Source organism: Silurus aristotelis, assembly GCF_946808225.1.
Source record: "Silurus aristotelis genome assembly, chromosome: 12".
Classification (NCBI taxonomy): domain Eukaryota; kingdom Metazoa; phylum Chordata; class Actinopteri; order Siluriformes; family Siluridae; genus Silurus; species Silurus aristotelis.
In genome coordinates, this window is record NC_139585.1 from 10344249 (window position 1) to 10364125 (window position 19877).

The 19877-nt window shown below is 37.4% G+C and overlaps 1 protein-coding gene and 1 long non-coding RNA gene across 6 annotated transcripts; one reads left to right on the top strand and one right to left on the bottom strand.

Annotated features, from left to right (window-relative positions):
- Positions 1 to 3636: 3636 nt before the first annotated feature.
- LOC310734535 lies at positions 3637 to 8211 on the bottom strand. 2 transcript variants are annotated; one of them, XR_014536057.1, is made up of 3 exons: positions 6844 to 8211; positions 4644 to 4751; positions 3637 to 4395 (listed from the first exon to the last, which is right to left on the bottom strand). It is a non-coding gene; the product is annotated as an uncharacterized lncRNA (long non-coding RNA). The 2 variants fall into 2 exon arrangements; XR_014536058.1 differs by having other exon boundaries at positions 4644 to 4771.
- A 6606-nt stretch (positions 8212 to 14817) lies between these two features.
- On the top strand, positions 14818 to 19833 carry LOC310734503 (hydroxycarboxylic acid receptor 2-like). Of its 4 annotated transcripts, none has more exons than XM_083556631.1 (3): positions 14818 to 14836; positions 15577 to 15665; positions 17817 to 19833. In XM_083556631.1, exon 3 carries the CDS (start codon positions 17866 to 17868, stop codon positions 18838 to 18840), a length of 975 nt encoding a protein of 324 aa, XP_083412757.1. In that variant the 5' UTR covers positions 14818 to 14836; positions 15577 to 15665; positions 17817 to 17865; the 3' UTR covers positions 18841 to 19833. The 4 variants fall into 4 exon arrangements, with proteins under 4 accessions (XP_083412757.1, XP_083412758.1, XP_083412755.1 ...); XM_083556632.1 differs by lacking the exon at positions 14818 to 14836 and adding an exon at positions 14941 to 15284 and having other exon boundaries at positions 15577 to 15669; positions 17822 to 19833; XM_083556629.1 differs by lacking the exon at positions 14818 to 14836 and adding an exon at positions 14941 to 15284.
- Positions 19834 to 19877: the final 44 nt, after the last annotated feature.

Here is a 19877-nt window from a genome sequence, read left to right on the forward strand (position 1 = left end):
CACATAATACAAACTAGTATTGTAATCTTTGCAGTAAATCTAATATTTTAATAGTTTTTTTGTTTTTTTAAATGATGTGCAAACAAATATATAGCAATAGTGTCTGTAGACATTAGTGTTGGATCTATGATGATCGCAAATGTTGAGCTATTCTATGAGTTGCTCAGTAGCTCCTGGTTCCATTATCTCAAATGACTTTATAATAAAGGAAAGAACATTACTAATAATCTTACATTCCAGTGCTCATGTTAGTTCTCACTCTCCAGTGTTCTGTATTGAGAGACTATAATCACACTGTTGATATCACCCAAATGAGGATGGGTTCCCCTTTTGAGTCGGGTTCCTCTTTCTTCCTCATAACATCTAAGGGATTTTTTCCTTGCCACAGTCGCCACGGCTGCTCATCAGGGATTAACACACATCATTCACCTTAACTGTTAAATTCTGTAAAGCTGCTTTGAGACAATGTCTGTTGTGAAACGCGCTATAGAAATAAACCTGACTTGACATGACATGACATTATTTTACAGATAATGTGAATCTTGGCTGGAGAAAATGTGAGTACTCATGCCTTGGGTGTGTATGTACAGTAAATGAATGAACAGAAAAAGTCTTTACTGTAGTACAGAAAATGGATTTTGGGGGAAGAAGTGTGATAAATAGGGGATAAATATAAATAAGCATTTAAATTACTTTTAGTCTTTTAGAGACAGTTGTACCCTATTTCCTTGAAATGTTGTTTCTTGAATTGATTTACTTTGTCATAACCCTAAAGCTAAGCTTCATCTAATCCTTATTGCTATCACAAATTTCATAACATTTTATGCAGCCCGTGTCTTGAATCTTGAGAATTCGTACAAAATTTCAGGTGTGAGGCCATGTATGATGAACAATAGTACACAAAATGTCATACAAATCTCATGCTGTGTGTAAAGTAATTATACATATAGACATTTGGTTAAAGCTTGATTTAGCTCAACAGAACCCCTATTTCTCACTGCAGGCTTTCTGATACCTTCATGGGATGGAGGTCATTATAGCATCTGTGTTCCACCTGGTCGTGATGAAAATGTTTGACATCTATCACAACGTGTCTTGTGATGTAATTAGTAAACGCAAAAGCGAGCGTGTTTCAAATGAAACTGAGAAGGGAAAAGTATAAACTTCCAGCTGAACGTAAACATTTCAGAACATGTTTGACACCTCAAGGTCCTGTATTAAAAAGGTGTTCATTATAAAACTTGGTTGTGATTCTGTAGAGTAACATCTCCTGTGACATTACTTACATGTCAAGCCATAATCCTATCAGCATTTTCTTTATGTTTAAAGTCAGACTTTGAACACAGTCTTTTGATCTTCATCAAAGATGTGTTGTATATGTCAAGAGTGGTTTAAGCTTTAAGAGTTTGACTCTAGCATGGAACAGCTTTTGAGGGCCCGGTATTGGAAGTTTGAAATATAGTGCTGTGTCCTCTTTTAGAGAAGTTAATAGGTAGCCAGAGGCCTGTGCACACCTGAACATGATCAGAGCGTAGAGGGAGGGAAGTCTCCCTTGGGGGAATATCGGCACACGTGTACACACCCATTCTCATGAGCCCTGTGTTTACACATCTGTGCGCCGTCTAGCCGATGTTTCTCTCACAATCTCTGGCCTTTGTCGTCACAGAAAAGGAGGCAAATACGGGATGCTTGTTTAATCTTCTCCTGGAGTTTAGAAGAGAGAAAAAGGAGGGCAAGAAAAAACTTTTCCTGCCTATTCTAAGCCAAGATCCTCCAAGGTCATGCCAAAGTAAATATTTATGGAGCTCGGTTGATGAAAAGAAGATGTAGGCGTGGGGTCAATCGAATGGCTTTTGACCCTTTTTCAGATAGTCCTCATATGTTAAGAGCTAAAGCACTTATCAGCCTTGCCTTTTAACCAAGACCAAGCATGTAGCATGATTTTTCTCTGCCCACAGTGTTTCAAACTTCTACAACTAATGCCTTCAAATGAAAAACAGCTAAGTGAAGGGAAGTGAAAGAGGAAAGGATTAGAACATGCAGTGACAGCACTGTCCAAGTGATCTGCTTCTAGCATTTATTTTTCCTCCTCCCCTTTTCCACTTCGATTTCCAAGTACTACTTTGTCTGTACTTCCCTATAAAAATAAACCACAACCATGGGAATCTTGACTTGTTCATCCAAGCTATCTTCACTGAAGGAACATCACCCTTGCATCACTGTACACATTTTGAATTTTTTAAAGGAAAACTGGCTGAGCCGTATAAAGCTCAGTATTTATAAAGTACACATAACTGTCATCAGTGGAACCTCAAATCCAAATCAAAGCATGCGTGAAGATTATGAAAAAATAATGTTCCATCTATTATGAAAAAAATTAATCAAATGAGTGATCTGTAAAATTGTGGTTGTGTATATGAGCAACATTTAGTCAGAGTTTAAAATGTGCACCCTGGACATTTCACTGTTCTGCCTGTTACTCAGAGCCTCTAAAATTAGTCCTAATTGCAGCCTAAAAAGCGAGGAAAAAACAGAAATGACATCCAGTCATGGCCACAGCCTCGCAGCTACTCATCCTCTCAGCATTTGGATCTCAAGAACAGCATGTCCTCTGCTGAAGTTACGGGGCCACACGGCGCAGGGAGGGCCAGTGTAAATCCACTCTCTGCCACCACAGATACCACAGTCTTTAGAAACATCACTCTATTCACACGCTCCCTGTCTGGTCAAATCCAGTTTGATACAGAGAACCACAAGGTTCATCCATCATCTGACACAACAGAAGTATATTATCCTCATGCCTGTGAAATATAAGCTCTGTAGGTTTGTGCTTCCTCTGGCTTAAAAATGGGTCAAATGAGATGTGCAAGACCTTTACTTTTCATTTGAAAGTACACAAAAATTTTTTAATTCATCTCAGCTTGTGATTAATGGAAGGGGAAAAAATGTGAGCTAAAGGAGTGTGCAGACAGGATCCTGCGTGGAAATACAGGTCTGTGATGATACTTTAATAAGCACAAAACAGGCTGTGTCACAGGAGATAGCAATGCTGATTGAGATGAGGGCTTTCAAAGATGACAGTCAGCTGGACCGAACTGCGAAATGTTAAACCCAGCCTTAAATGGCACAAAACTGCATGTGAAAAAGCTCTCTTTGCTACCCCATTGGGAGAGAAGCGCAGCTCAGAGTTGACGCTTTTTTCTGTCTGTGTGCGTGACGCGTATCCCAAGAGTCTCAAGTCATGTACACACAATTACACTCCCTCCTGATATTTTGGAGCTCATATGATTTTATCATTCTCTCTGCAGATTTGAGGTCATTTCCAGAGCCTGGCCTATAAACTAATTCTATTTGAATCCATGTGCATCCAATCATCAGTGACTGCACATTTCCAGGAAAATATGCAATTTTTGAAAAGCTGAAGCATTCTTTAGGGATAGTTCAGGGGTTTATGAAGTTTCGTTTGGAAGGGAGAGAGAGAGAGAGAGAGAGAGAGAGAGAGAGAGAGAGGAGAGAGAGAGAGAGAGAGAGAGAGGAGAGAGAGAGAGAGAGAGAGAGAGAGAGAGAGAGAGAGAGAGAGAGAGAGAGTAAGAGAGAGGGGTGTAATTACAATTACAATTATAACAAATATACAGATATTCCTCTTTATATAGTGCTGTGAACAATGAGTTTAATGCTTCAAAATTAAATCTGTATGAATGTCATCTTGTCAATTACATGGGGCAGATTTAGATCAGGGCTGATTTGAGAAATCTACCACTCTATGAAGGGCAAAATGTGAATATATGCGGATGAAAACCTGCTCCACTGATGGGTTTTGAAACTACAGACCTTTACTATTAGTTTTGCTGTAGTCACTTGATATTTTATACAGGAATTAAGATGATTAAAAATAGGTAACCAAAAAAGAAACTAGAATATAGGAATTTCAATGTTAAGACCATGTGAGTGACACTTATTTCAAATTATTTCAATTATTTTATTAAGAATCCATACGTTGTAGAAGCAGAGCCTTACTGATTAAAACCTATAGGGCAAAAATAATCTTTGCCGGCTTCTGATGTTAGGTTAATTAAGAACACTGAAATGTTTTAATCACACATTCCATAGGGTTTATCGTTCAATTTATTCATGACTCATTCCACAAATTAAACACAGATGCCCCTTTGGGTATATGCAGTACATACCCTAATAGGCACATAAACAGCTAGGACAGGCCTGAAAAAAATATCATTAAAATGTAAAGAATTTACACATTTATTTTATCACAAATACACAAACATGTGCACGAAAATCAATAAGAGCTTAAGTCATGGTGAAAAGTAGATGGACTGAATGAGGATTCACTGGGAAAGAGGGAGAACAGAATGTCTCAGGCTCCAATCGGCTCAGCAGCTGTAAGAGATTTAGCCGAAGAAAGAAAAAGACTGTGGTTCAGTTCCAACACTTCTGTTGCAAGTTAGAAAGCTACACAACAGTATTCAGATTGAATGAATGCAGTTTAATACTCTTTAATAAAAGGTAAATCTGAGAGAACAACTTAACCATGCTGAGATACGTTAAGCCTAAAGCGATATGCTTAGGACAATAAAATAACAGGTTCTTTTGTTTCTTTTGTCTGTCAGTAAAAACAAGATTAGTACCCGAGTAAGTGATGACAACTGGGTGCCTGTGAATCTGAGCTGGTGATGACGGCCTCATGTGCAAGGCAGAATGAGCCTGGTGTTGACTAGGCCTTTCTGCACATGTAACTGTGAAGCAACAATAGTACCTATAATGTCATAGCATGAAAAAGGTGCAAAAAAACACAAGTGACCCTGACAAGAATTTGCCATGATGTGAGTAAAGTGAAAGAGACAGAGGAAAGGCAGAATTAAAACACTGGTGAGCGGTCTAGAAGACAAGGGGAAGAAATTCACTTGTAAACCACCAAAGCAAAACCTTTGGCCTCAGATTGTAGGCAAAGATTTAATACAATCAAGTCTCTGCAGAGCACAGATGCTACCTCAAAGCCCTACAGCAAGCCTCCAGGTCCCAGCATGCTGTTAAACAGAGAGCAGGATAGATGCTCAGAGGAAACGGTTGGCTCTGCTCCTGTCTGCACTTGCACACCAGATGCGCTGTGCCTCAGCTCTGGAATGTGTTTGTGAGAGCAGTTTAACCACTGACCCGCCCAACCATTACCACAGAAATCTGATCCTGTCAATTCACTCCACCTCCTCCTCAATATGTTTGTCTTTATGTGTGTGTTTGCTTCCTCTTCCTTCTTCTTTCTTCTTTTTCTTTCCTTTCCTTACTTCTCTCATTTTAATTTTGTCCTAAACAGCTCTGAAAATTTTTTTACTGGACCTCAAACACACTGGCTGTATAATGGTGCTCATGGAGAGTGTTATGGCAATAAAATAAAACTTGTTAGGGCTGAATTTCTCAAAAGATTACACAAAAAAACTAATTCTGTCTTCCTGCTGTTTCTATGAATCCTGTGATCCAAATATGTCAGTCTGCTAGTTTTCTCAGGACACAAACTTTTAAATGATGAAAATCCATTCAAATGAACAAAGTACCTGTCTTCCATCTCAAAATATTTATAGTTTCTATATTGGTCAGTTACCAAAGCAAATATAAGAAAAGTACAAATTTGAGGGAAGGACAGTGACGTGGTTGGATTTCAATCAAATACATACAAGTACAACTGCTTTTCATACAAACTAATTAGACAGGAACCTCTTCAACTATATAGAAAGGAAGTCCACAGAGCCGTCAAAGTACAGATTTAGTATAATGTAAAAATAACCCAACTATTAAATTAGACACACAGTATATTGCTAAATGTTTGTAGACACCTGGTCATAAATATGGTATGTGTTTTTTGAGCATCGCATTTATTCCCAATTTGCTCTTATATTATGTGGAGATTTGGAGGTTCCTCAGCAACATAGGGCAGTCAGGTACTAATGTAGGTGAGGTGAGGAGGCCTGGGGTGCAGTCAGTGTTCCACTTCATCCCAGAGGTGTTTAGTATGGTTGAGGATTAGAGCTCTATAGTACACCATTGAAGATCTTTCTCTCCAAACCATGTAAACCGTATCTTCATGGAGCTCGCTTTGCGCACAGGGGCATTCTCATGCTTGAACAGGTTTCGGTTTTCAAGTTCAAGTGAATGCAAACTTGTTTTATACTGCATCTAAAGACATGCTATCTAATTGTGTGCCTCCAGCTTTGTGGTAACAGTTTGGAGAAGAACCAAATATGGCAGGAAATGTCTTTTCCACATACATTTGGCAATATAGTGTATATATTTTGGCTATTTATCACACCCAGAAAACAGTTTAGTTAAAAGTGTCATTAGATATGAGTTCAGATTCAAAATAATTACAGGATTAGCTGGTTTTGAGATAATAAGGTTTGGATCAAGCCCAATCTCGAGTAGAAAAACAGGTTTACAAAAATAACTATAAACATGTAATTATAATTTAGTTTACCGTGAATTGTGGGTTTTTTTGCATTTTCTAACAAAATAAAAAAATGATGGTACCATGGCTATGCTTCACAAATCCCTGGAAACCCCCCCTAAGCCCCATTAATGAAACATTTTTAGTGAGAGTTTTCTCTGGTATTTATGGGTTCAAATCAAAATTTTCAGCAACATGTTCCCTGTATATAAATTGCTAAATTCTTTCTCAAAAGTTTAACATTTCTCAAACATTTATCCTGTCTATTATTCACAAACTACCATGGAGTATACCTTCACATAATGAGTTACCTTAATCTAAAGACTATGGATAAGATGCAAAGTACCTCTGTCTTTCTTCATTTGCAGACCAGAGAGCACAATGACTTTTACCTCAGTTTCATTTCAGTTGATCTTGATCTCTCCGATATCTGTCTGCAGGCTCTTTAAACTCCATCCAAGAAGAACTGTCAGCCATCCAACTATTTCAGCCTCACGTCTCTTGGCTCTTCTCAACTGCATTATGTGCTGACTGATGTCACAGCTTTATTAGGCTGTTAGGAATCAAAACAGCTCAGGAATGTTAGCAAAAGTACAAAAACAACCATAAATGTAAGATAATGCTCACAAACTGAGGAACCAACACGTATGAGAGCACTGACAAGTTGAGCAAAGCAGGAGGGCAATGGAAATCAAAAAGGATAAGTCGTGAAAGAAAATATGTTACACCTTGACTAATGTGTTATCAGTAGGAATATCAAAAAAGAACAGCAGAAGAACGTTCGAAAATCATTTAGAGGGGAATAGTTATGTGTTTCCTCAAAGTGGATGTAAATAATTGTCTCAAATTCAAGTTTAATAATTGTTCGCGTTATGTTACACTGTAATGAAATAAAGATGCTTGAATAGTTTACTTCCAACATCTTCAATCTGGTGTTCATAAAGATGCATCAGTGTACAGAGACTCGATCTCAATTCTGTCTAATGTCTCTACAACCAAAATTCATTTTAGGTTCAACCTTTAACGTTTGGTCTCAGGCTGCAGCTAATCAAGGTTCTAGAAAAGCTGCTCAATTGGATTATATTACAGCCCCTGAGGGTGAATGAAAATGATCTTTAACAGAACACTTGCTCTTCATTATTTCTCTTGTACTTGCAGTGGCTTGCAATGTTAAAACAGATATTAACCTGTACCCTATCAGTAAAACCAGAGACTCTGGAACTCGTCAGAGACTGTGGGAGAATTTAGGGGTTGCAGAGGAAAACTGCTTTTCAAGGAATCTGCACCTTATTTAACTACCTCTGGTTGTGCTGGGTTTACTACTAGACCTTTGCTGTAATAAATGTTTAAAAAAGGGGGGAAAGACTAACAAATTAGAGATTTCTCACACATAACAATACACTGGTCTCACAGTCCTCTCTAAAAGCATAGGTGTTAGCCCTGAAGTGTGTGTGTTAACAAGTCAGTGTACATGTTTCTGTATGCAGGGAAAGACATACTTAATAATTTTTAATAATATATATATAAAATGGTTTCCTGAATGTGTCTGGAAGCTCTCAAAGTACTCCTGATCATTAAAACCATCTATTCTAGTTTTAATAGGCCTAATCACAGACAGACACGGAAGTGCTATGGAAATCACAGCACGTTTTAAAGTCCAAATTACATTTACATTTACAGCATTTAGCAGCCGCTCTTATCCAGAGCTACTTGCAAAAGTGCTTTGAGTCTCTATCAATGAATAAATCAGCACTGGGTTACTGGATTATAAACTTAAGATGCTACTAAAAAAAATGCTAGTTTAAGTGTTTCAGGAAGAGGTAGGTCTTGAAGATGTCGCTTGAAGCCAGTGACTCTGCTGTTCGGACATCTAGGGAAAGTTCATTCCACCACCTTGGTGCGAGAACAGAGAAGAGCCTTGAAATATACTTACCTTTTTCCCAGAGAGAAGATGGGCTCAGGTAGTGTGATGCAGTGCGAGGAGTGATCAGGTCTCTGAGGTAAGAAGGTGCTGGTCTATTTCTGGCTTTGTAGGCAAGCATCAGTGTTTTGAATCTGATGCGTGCAGCTGGATGTGTGCAGCAGTGGGGTGGTGATGGAGAACTTGGGCAGGTTGAACACAAGTGATACAGCTGCGTTTTGGAACATTTTCAGTGGACGAATAGCGTTCAGAGGTAGACTTGCATGGATGAAATGGAAATGTTTGAATCTTTCTGATGTTGTAGAGAAGGAACCAACAAGAACTCGTCACATTAGCAAAATGTAGAGAAAAATTGACAGTTGATTGTTCATGGTTACCCAAAGGTTTAGAGCGATGGCTAAAGGGGAGAGCAGAGAGTTGTAAAGAGTTATTCAAAGATCCTGACCTGGAGATGAATCACCTGGGATGACTAGCAATTCAGTTTTACTGGGGTTGACTTTCAGTTGATGAGCACTCAGCCACAAAGATATGTCCACCAGGCATGCTCAGATCAAAGCAGAAGCTGGGGTATCCGAGGGAAAGAAGGAGAAAATGAGTTGAGTTTCATCAGCATAGTAGTGGTAAGAAAACCTATGTAAGGATATGACTTCATCAAGAGAGTGAGTATAGCGAGAGGAAAGGAGAGGACCAAGTACTGAGCCTTGTGGGACACCAGTGGAAAGTATGTGTGAAGCAGATGTAGACCCCCTCCATGTTACCTGGTAAGAGTGATCTTTCAGGTAGGAATCAAACATTCCCATGCAGCTCCATGGACACCAAGGCTCCTGAGGGTTGACAAGAGTGTTTTATGATTGACCATGTCAAATGCTGTTGAAAGATTGAGAAGAATGAGGACAGATGACAGCTTGGCTCATCTAGCAGCATGTAGTTTCTCAGTGACAGTCACAAGGACCATGTCTGTGAAAAGTGCCGCTTTGAAGCCAGACTTGTTGAGGTCTTGGAGCTTGTTCTGTGAGAGACAGACAGTTCCAGAGTTTTAGAAAGAAATGGGATGAGAAATGAAATTAACATTGATGGAAGGTTGGAGGGTTGAGGGGATTATTGAAACGACACATTTTACAGTTGTAAGAAATATAACTTTAATGAATTACATGTCCTTAATGTTAGGTTAAAGAAAATAGGTCATGCTAAGTTTTAATATTTAAATTAGGTACACTGGTTGTAGGCTAAATGACTACAAACTATTCTGAAATCCACTAAGTTGCCAGGAGCATCTGTGATATTAAACATTGAATTAAAATCTAATATCTACTAATAGCTTGAAAATAAACCGCAGGGTTTAGCAATTTTACAACATGAAGTTGGACTGATGGCTTAATAAGAAGGCTGAGTTATTACACTCTTTCTCTCTCTCTCTCTCTCTCTCTCTCTCTCTCTCTCTCTCTCTCTCTCTCTCACACACACACACACACACACACACACACACACACACACACACACACACACACACACACACACACAAACACACACACTGTGATGGTTCATGCCACATAAATAGAAACATTGTTCGGTGTTTGTTCAAACTAAAAAGCTCTATAGCCCTATAGTCCTGTCATCTGTCCTTTGCATTAATTGTACTTTAAAATGTATGATAAAGGTAATACTTCTCAATTGTATTTCACGTCTTCTCAAATCACTGCTCATGGCATGTTACTAATGCGTCAGTGACTTGTCCACATAGAAGTAAAGTATCAGCTCAAATGGTTTATAATCTAAGGGTGTGTGAGAGTACTCACTTAACACTATCACTGATCTACAGTCTGGGCTAGAAAGAAATCAGCCCCCACTGCCACCTCATGCAGTTCTGAGAGTTTTCTTATGACCACTGCTGGTTCTTTTGTGCTTTGTCCCCAAAATAATCCACCACCAGAAATATGATGAATATGTCAAAAATGAAAACTGAATATTTTAAGCACTTTTAACCCATGCGGTCACCCGTAGGTAAGAGTATTTAAGTGACTAACATCTAAACTTGTTTGCAGTTTCGCTGGCTAAAAATATGCTTCCTCTGGATCGTTCTACTGCTTAATCTCTTTGTTTTACATTTAATTATTCTCTGAAAAGAGGAGGGACAAATGAAAGGGCTATTTCAAAGTAGTAGAATCCCCCTGAAGTATACACTGGCAAACTCTTCTCTGGTAAAAACTGGTGTAAAATACTATTTGCTAAGCAGTGGTCTGATGTCAATGTACTGATCCCCCTTTTATTGGTGGATGATGTAGATAAGTTGCACAAAACAACAACTATTTACCAAACCAAACTATGTTGTAAGTGCCAAATAAAATAGCTAACCAGTTTATATAAAAAGTTTATGCACCCTTTAATGCAATTTAATTCAATTCGATTTTATTTGTATAGCACAAAAGCAACCTTTACGAATATAACTTTCAAATGTATGCAAGATAGTGGCAACAATAAAAATAATAAACTCTCTGAATTGGTATGAGGAAGAAACCTTAAGAGGAACCAGACTCAAAGGGGAACCAATCCTCACCTGGGTACAGAGGTGGGAAGTAACGGAGTACAAATACTTTGTTACTGTACTTAAGTAGATTTTTCTGGTATCAGTACTTTTACTCCACTATTTATTTTTCAGACAACATTTTACTTTTACTCATTACATTTTTACACAAATATCTGTACTTTTTACCTCTTATATTTTCAAAACAGGCTTGTTACTTATTACTTGTTATGTTTAATCCATTGATTTGGTGAAATATAACATTTTTTTTTTCACTGCGCGCCGATTTCAGCCAAACAACCGATTTACTGTTATTGCGTGTCTTTTTCAATCCACTGGTGGTTTCTCTGTTTGTGTTCTATATGTGGATCTTCAGTATGGATACATTCATTAGGTAAAAACATTTTTTATTAGTTTTGTATTTGAATATATATATATATATGGCTGTCAAAATTAAAATTATTGTAAACGGCACTAAATTTTATTTACGCGCTATCAATTCAGCGCGCATTTCTGGAAACATAGCAAAGGCTCTTGATGATGTCCATACGTCTCTGCACTGTTATAGCCTTTATATTTAATCACTGTACATATGCTTACATATATATCACATGCTGTACATATGATACATCTATCTATCTATCTATCTATCTATCTATCTATCTATCTATCTATCTATCTATCTATCTATCTATCTATCTATCTACCACATATTAATATGATGTGAGGTCCAGTTAACAGCTAAAACAGGTAGAAGTAATAACTACTTTTTATTTAAGTACATGTCAGAGCCAAGACTTCTTTACTTTCACTTAAGTAAAAAGGTATAATCAGTACTTCAACTTTTACCCGAGTATTTTAAAACATGAGTATTTGTACTTCTACTTAAGTAATGGATATGTGTACTTTTGCCACCTCTGCCTGGGTAACACCCAATGTACATTTATTACAGTTCCATCATTGTTAATTTTTATCAATTGTTCACTGATGGACGCTGTAGTCATACGACATTGTAACATCATCTTGTCCTGATTTCTGCAAAATTATGTCACAGTCTGACATGAATAATTATGTCATACGTGTAAAATTAACGAAAATGGTGATTGTAATTATTACCATGCAACACACACTTCCCATTTTGCCTTAGTCAAGGTTTCCTCCCTGTATGTTGAGCCAAACATAAAAGCGATGCTGCCCCCCAGCGGCTTCAATGTATAACACCAATTTGAACGTCAAATAATTTAAATCACATTTTTACATAAAAATTTCTGTTTTAAGCCTCTGACCACAATAAAATAAATAACCTGGAAAGACACTAAAAATATTTCAGAATGTTAACATTTTTATTTTAACAAGCAGGCGCGCATAGATAATATGAATTATAAATAGATCCATAAATAAATAAATATATTACACTGCAGAACGTGTAGGGACCGCTGTTTTATTCTCTGCATGTCATAAAGCTTACTCAAGACGGTTTCTCTCTTTTTTATTTTTTTTTTTTTTGCTAAACTGTGTGCAAAACACTGCTCCAGGTGAGGCTCGAACTCACAACCTCGGCATTGCTCTGCTTCGTACTGTCATATAAGTACCGCGCGCTAACCGATTGCGCCACTGGAGCTCGAGGACAGCGGGGCAAGAACACAGCTTACATACGTACCAGCGCCATGCGCCGGCGTGCAATACTTAATACTTAAGTTTAATTTATAGGCACCAACATATAAATTCGTATTTTGTAGCCTCTTTATTTCTGTAAATCTGCTTTGGGCCATAGTCATTGTTAAAATCGCTATTCGAAAACACCGAATTGAATTGGAATTGAATGTAATTACTAGAAACAAGTTCCATCATTAGAAAGCAGTGTTATTTCACTGCGGTTAAACCAGCCGCACTTTTCTTTGTGTTGCGCGTCTAATTGTGCACTTACGGTATGTGTAGTGGGCGTGGTCAAAATAAATGTAAAGACGCTCCAGAAACAAAAACAAAACAAAAAGACAAACAAAAATTACAAATCTCAGTGCATTTTCAATCATGTTCCACATTTAAACACTAAAACATTTTCCTTTATAGGTTTAATCAATCAAATAATTCTCATTTAGAGTGTCTCTGTCTATTACTCTATTAAATTTCAACTTGTTTTGCTATGGAGTTTTTGGAGAAAAGTAAAGGAAAAATCACTCCAAACATCAGTGCTTTTTTAATCATGTTCCATATTCAAACCCTGATAAAACATTTTCCTTTAAAGGTTTGCTCATTCTTTTAAACAATTCTTATTTACAGTCTCCCTGTTTATTACTATATACAATTTCAAGTCATTTTACTGTGGAGTTTTTAAGAAAAGTGAAGGCAAAATCACTCCAAACATCAGTGCATTGGGAATTGAGAATGTAAATGAGAATTATTTGAAAGATTGATCAAACTTATAAAGGAAAATGTTTAATGAATGTTTGAATATGAGACATGATACAAATACACTGATGTTTGGAGATGTTTGGAGATGTTTAGCTGGGGCCTTCACTTTTCTCCAAAAACTCCACAGTAAAATTAGTTGAAATTTAAGAATAAAAGACACGTGTGTGAATGAGAGGGAGGGCAGTGGAGTGGTGCGGTTGCAGGGAGAAGAGGTGGAGAAGGTGGAGGAGTTTAGATACCTGGGATCAACAGTGTAAAGTAATGGAGAGTGTGTTAGAGAAGTGAAAAAAAGTTTGCAGGCAGGGTGAGTGGGTGGAGAAGAGGGGCAGGAGTGATTTGTGATTAAAGAGTATCTGCGAGAGTAAAAGAGAAAGTTTATAGGACTGTGGTGAGACCTGCGATGGTGTATGGTTTAGAGACAGTGGCATTGAGTAAAAGACAGGAGGTGGAGCTGGAGGTAGCAGAGCTGAGGATTTTGAGGTTTTCGTTGGGAGTGACGAGAATCAACAGGATTAGAAATTAGTTTATTAGAGGGACAGCACATGTAAGACGTTTTGGAGACAAGGTGATTGAGATGGTTTGGACATGTGCAGAGGATGGAAATGGGGTATATTGGTAGGAGAATGCTGAGGATTTAGCTACCAGGAAGGAGATAAAGAGGAAGATCAAAGAGGAGGTGTATGGATGTGGTGAAGGAAGACATGCAGGTAGTTGGGTTGAAAGAGGCAGATGTAGAGGACAGGTTGGTATGGAGACAGATGATCCGCTGTGGCGCCCCCTAATGGGAGCACCCGAAAGAAGAAGAAGACAGAGACACTCTAAATAAGAATTATTTAAAAGATTGATCAAACCTAAAGGAAAATGTTTTCGTGTTTAAATGTGGAACATGATGAAAAATACACTGAGATTTTTATTTTTTTATGTCTTTTTGTTTAGTTTGTTTATAACGGAAACGCCTTTCTGAAGCGTCTTTACATTTATTTTAACCACGCCCACCACCCATACCGTAAGTGCACGATTAGACGCGCAACACAAAGAGAAGTGCGGCTGGGTTAACCGTGTATTTTCCAGATGCGGCTGGTTTAACCGTGTATTTTCCAGATGCGGCTGGTTTAACCGCAGTGTTATTTCAGCGTTATAAAATCGCACTTGGCCTCTCGCACGCCCCCATGCGCCGGGAGTAATGGCTGCCTCTCATGCAGCTGTTTTATTGCAATTTGATCGATATTAACAAGATTATTCACAGATTTGTGAAAATGTTTTCTAGACTTTGGAAGGTGACGACATGAAATTACGAGGTTTATGAATAGTATATTAATGATATTCACATAAATATTGAGCAATCAGACTTCTTTATTTTACAATAAAAAAGACCCGAAACATAGAAAATGACGTTTATAACACAGATCAGAAATTAAAAAAAAAACTTTAGTAATTTCACATTTCATTAAAAAATCATGTAATAATATAATAGACGAATCACTCCTTCATCACTGCTTCACCTGCCTCAGCTGATGCACGCGGTCCAGATGTGAATTCAATAAAAATGCATTATATTCTGTATATTTAATCTTTTTTTTTTAAAGACCTCCAGTGATGAAATTCCTGTTTAAGTTGCCGATGTCACTTCCTTTAATATATTTTTTTCCCCCCGAAATGTTAAATGGGGCATGGTTTTGTTTTTAGGTACTTTTGTTAATAAAGGGTCTTATAATTATTATCTGGAATAGTGGATGTAATTAAAATATGACGCAGGTGCAAAAAAATAAATAAATAAATAAAATTATACGGATTACGACCACAAACGCCATTTGGGGAAACGCGGCGCCTCCAGTCTGCATTAGCAGCAGATTGAGGAGGAGCAACACATTCTTCATCCTAAACTTCTGCAGAAAGAACATCCAGCCATCACCTCCCTACACCCTAACATATAGACTATTAGGTTATTTTTCATCTTAATTTTTTACTTGTCGAAACAGGTGAGTATTAGTTTGAGGTGTTTTTATTAGTAGTAGTAATTTACCGTAATGACATGCTTCTATGTGTTGATAGTAGGATGAAGAAATGGTCAGGCTGAGACTTAATTTTTTTTTTACCATATTTTATATATTCAAATATAATCAAACCCCTTTAAAACTTTAAATTCGAATCTAAGCTGTAAATCAGACCTGCTCATGTTCACACTGGTTAAACTCCATATATGGAGATCAGTTTATTACCACACATGCGGTTACACCATTCAGTATTTTTTTTTTTTTGAAATTTCCTCAGAAGGCTTCATAAGCAGGAAATGTTCCTCAAACACAGAGAGGTCTTGAACCTGTAAAAGGGACTTTTCCACCCAGTAGAACAGCTTCTCGGTAAGTCTCACTATATTTTCTGTATTTGATGAAGCTTGTATGAACTTCTGTACTTCAGAAGACCAGTTTCACCTAAAACCTGGGGTGGGGTGGTTGGAGAACTACAGAAATGTGATATTTAGGTTAGGTGATAAACAGATAAGCATTGTCTGAATACTTTCATGATTTATAGCAGCATAATGTTTAGACCTGTAGGGAAATGGCTTAAATGACTCATGTTTCCCTTTATAACACTGGAGTACAAAATATATATCGAATTATCCTCAAATGTTTCATATATTTTTTTGGTTTATTACAACATTTTTAAGATCATCTGTTGGGTAGAAGGAGCAGAGCCAGCAGTTTACCTAATGTTAATGTAAATCGTCATTCACAATTTCATTTAAAATCCTGTTAAAATACTTATTCTTTTTTCGGCTGCTCCCATTAGGGGTCTCCACAGTAGATCATCCTTCTCCATAACCCTCTGTCCTCTACATCTGCTTCTTTCACACCAACTACCTGCATGTCTTCTTTATAGATTTCCCACTACATCCATAAACCTCCTTCTTGGTCTTCCTCTTTTTCTCCTTCCAGGTGGCTCCAACCTCAGCATTCTCCTACCGATATACCCCATGTCCCTCCTCTGCACATGTCCAAACCATCTTAATCTCACCTCCCTCACCTTGTCTCCAAAACATCCTACATGCGCTGTCCCTCTAATTAACTAATTTCTAATCCTGTCCATTCTCATCCCTCCCAACAAAAACCTCGACATCTTCAGCTCTGCTACCTCCAGCTCCACAATTCCTGTTAAAATATTAATTAACACTTTTGCATGGCTTACATTTCTTTAAAGCTACTTAACAATAGTAATTGAACAAAAGTTCAATAAAGTTATCGTTGCATCTAGTGCTCGAATTGGGAACTGGAGCAGAGCTAATAATAATAAAGGCGCACTGAGGCAGGATTCGTGCTGGTTTAAGCTTGGCAAAGGAGGAAAAGATTAGTGCTGCAGCCATCGATTATTTTAGTGAGGAATATTTTAGCGATTATTCCATCGCTTAATCGAGTAATCAGTTAAGTAATAAATATAGTAATAAAAAAAAAAAAGCTAAATATACAAGAGAAATTAAAACAGGTATATTAGAAAGAAACAATTTGTTTCCTTTATAGAAGAATTTACATTTTTATTGCTGACATTGCATACAGTAATATAAGTAAAAGCGTAACCAATTTAGTGCATTTTATTGCAATAATAAATGCAAATATAAATCTAAAAAATACATTTTAGATTACTTTAAAAACGGTAACTACACTGTATGGTGTTTTCCTTTGAAATGATCCCAAACTTTGGAAACTTTTTGTGGTTTTCTTTGGCCTGAATCTTCTCCTTGTCCCTCGCTGTTTTCTCCCAATTCCTCCGTTTTTCATTTTGCAGCGTCTTCAGTGTTCCCTGTCCTGAGCGCTGAGAGTTTAGCGGGTGGTGCATCAGTAATAATGGTGCATGGGGAAACACACAGTGCTCCGGATGTAGTGTAATGATAAAAATAATTTGCTTTGATTGCCTCTTTTTTTGCATGCTTTTCATTTCAGCCTTACAACAGATAGCAAATAAGAGACATGGCCTTTTTCCACTTATGCCACTTGAGATTTTTTTCATTTTTTCATTTTGAACTAGACACAGCAACTGAGCACTTCCTAATTTAACAGATTTTCTTTGCAGTGACCTGTTTGGGCTAAGTTCGCTTTGGTCATTTGTATTAATGGGTATTTCCTTACCTTTTTAGTTGAGTATGTATGAAGAGGAATTGTAGTGGATATAATTAGAAAGTGTTTGTGTATGTAGCCTGTTAAACCTAATAAAATCGCAGACAGTTTGTCTGGCATCACAGGAGAGTGAGAAAAAGAAACAACTGCCTTAGCGCCACTCAAGATGCAATTATCACATGAGGTCTTTCAATGCACATTGATCAATGTAAACTGTATATGATCAGAATAATTATTAACGGTAAGGTTTTTTGTCTGCACTTATCATATAGCATTCTCTCTAATGTGTATATATATAATTACAACTGTTTATTAGTTTATTATAACATTTGTAAATGTAAGTTTTATTTTCAGTACCTACATTAATACTCATCTGTTAATTTTTCTAAAATTACAAAACAGGTAAGGAAACCAGACTCAGGGCTTTGTTGCTGGTTGGGGTCAATTCTGAATGCTGTACATCATGACCAACAACAGCACTTGCATGGAAGCTCAGAGCTTTGTTACCCCTGCACTACTTCCCATGTTGCTTTTGGATGTCATTTTGGGTTTACCTGGGAATATCCTTGCTTTATGGTTCCTTGGCTTTCGTGCTTCCTGGAAGTCAGCCAATATTTACCTCCTCAATTTGGTGCTGGCTGATATCCTGCTGCTCATTGCTCTTCCCTTTCACATTGACAGTTTGCTGCGTGGCAGATGGATTTTTGGGGATCCCTTTTGCCAAATCAATTTGTTCATGCTGTCAGTCAACCAGTCAGCAAGCATTGCTTTCATGACTGTTTTGGTGGTGCATCGCTTCTACGTTATTGTTCACCCACACCATCCCGTTTCCCACCTAAACATTCGGAGTTTGGTAATGGTGGCCTGTGGAGTCTGGATAGTTGTGATGACCCTTCGCCTTCCGCTGCTCGTAACTCGGCTACTAAGACCATCTGAAAACTCATCTGTGTTACTTTGCCAAAATATTGACATATGGACAGACACTGGAGCAGGCATGAAGTTTCACAATTCACTTTATATGATAGAGTTTGCAATAGCTTTCCTGGTAGTAATCATATGTTCAGTGCGTATCTTTTACTGTTTACGTGAAAAAAAGAATCTGAGAAAGCACCGAAGAGTGAAACGGACCTTCTACGTACTTTTGACAGTGGTGATCATGTTGACCTTTTGTTTCCTGCCCAATTACATCACAGGCTTTGTGTCCTTCTTCCTCAGAGATGTCTCCACATGCTCTTCATACCTTGTTGTGAGTCAAGTGTTTAGTGTTTCTTTATGCTTTGTGTTTTCAAACAGTGCTCTGGATACGGTTCTGTACGCTTTAGCAAGTGCATACTTTCGAAACACAATCAAAGAAGCATCCAATTCTACAGGGTTTACCAAGTTTCGAATAAGTGATAAGCAGTCGAGATCTCCTCGACGATCCTGAGCCATGGACTTTTGGCTATATTATTTTACTGCCAGGTCAGCATTGGTCACTTTAAAGCCTATTTTACATTGAAATGAAGGTGACATACATTCAGCAAGCAACAATTGCTTTCCAGTGGGTATGACCGACCGAAGTCAGGTTTTTCCTCTTTATATTTTAGCCTATTGTTTATTAGCTCAATACGAGCATAGCATGCAGAATCTGCTGTAGAAGTTGTTATAAAATCTGTTATAAAATCTAGACTGCAAAATACCGCATAAAAGCTGCATTTGTAAAAGGGCACTACCTACAGAAAATTTGTGGCAAAATGACTGTTCTGGCTTCATGTAATTTTGAAAACACAAATATAATGGACACTGCACACTGCTTGGGTTAACACCAGGTTAAATCGAATATTTTCTTTTTTTTGCCACTGCCCTTTTAGTGCATCCAGTGAGCTTTTATCTTTTCATTGTCAGGGCAGGAACTGATTACGTATTTCATGTTGGTTAAATTATAACTGGTGCAACCAATGCTGAAATAGTTTGCAGTTCCACATCTGGTGCAACATATGCAACATATTATTGTCTAATTTTGCTGATGTTTAATTTGACACTTCTTTATGCATCTATTTTGTGATTCATTGACAAGACACTCACAAGGCTCTCATCTACAATTAATGGTGTATTGTAAATTTCTAAATTTAAGGTTTTTTTATTTTTTTAGTCTTGTAAAACAGGTGAATATATTTTTTTATGTAAGCATTGTTTTCTGCTCTTGATACTGTAACAGTATATTTTCCCTCAGGATCCATAGTAATTAAAACTTTTATATGTATATAATGGTAGATAGACACCTTAACAAATGTCGACAATAGCATACATGTTTGTACAGTCTCATATTTGTACTTCTTTAAGCTTAATCAATGAATGTATTTTATGCTTTCAGTCTGCCATTATTCAATACAGAGCTCCATTTACAAAAAAGAAAAACACTTATGCCATTTTGACAAAAGTTACAATATGTTTTATATTATTTTATATTAAAATGTTTGTTTT

Bases quoted from the DNA above. Each gene is read 5' to 3' on its own strand.
- LOC310734503 (XM_083556631.1), top strand. From the start codon at position 17,866: ATGCTGTACATCATGACCAACAACAGCACTTGCATGGAAGCTCAGAGC.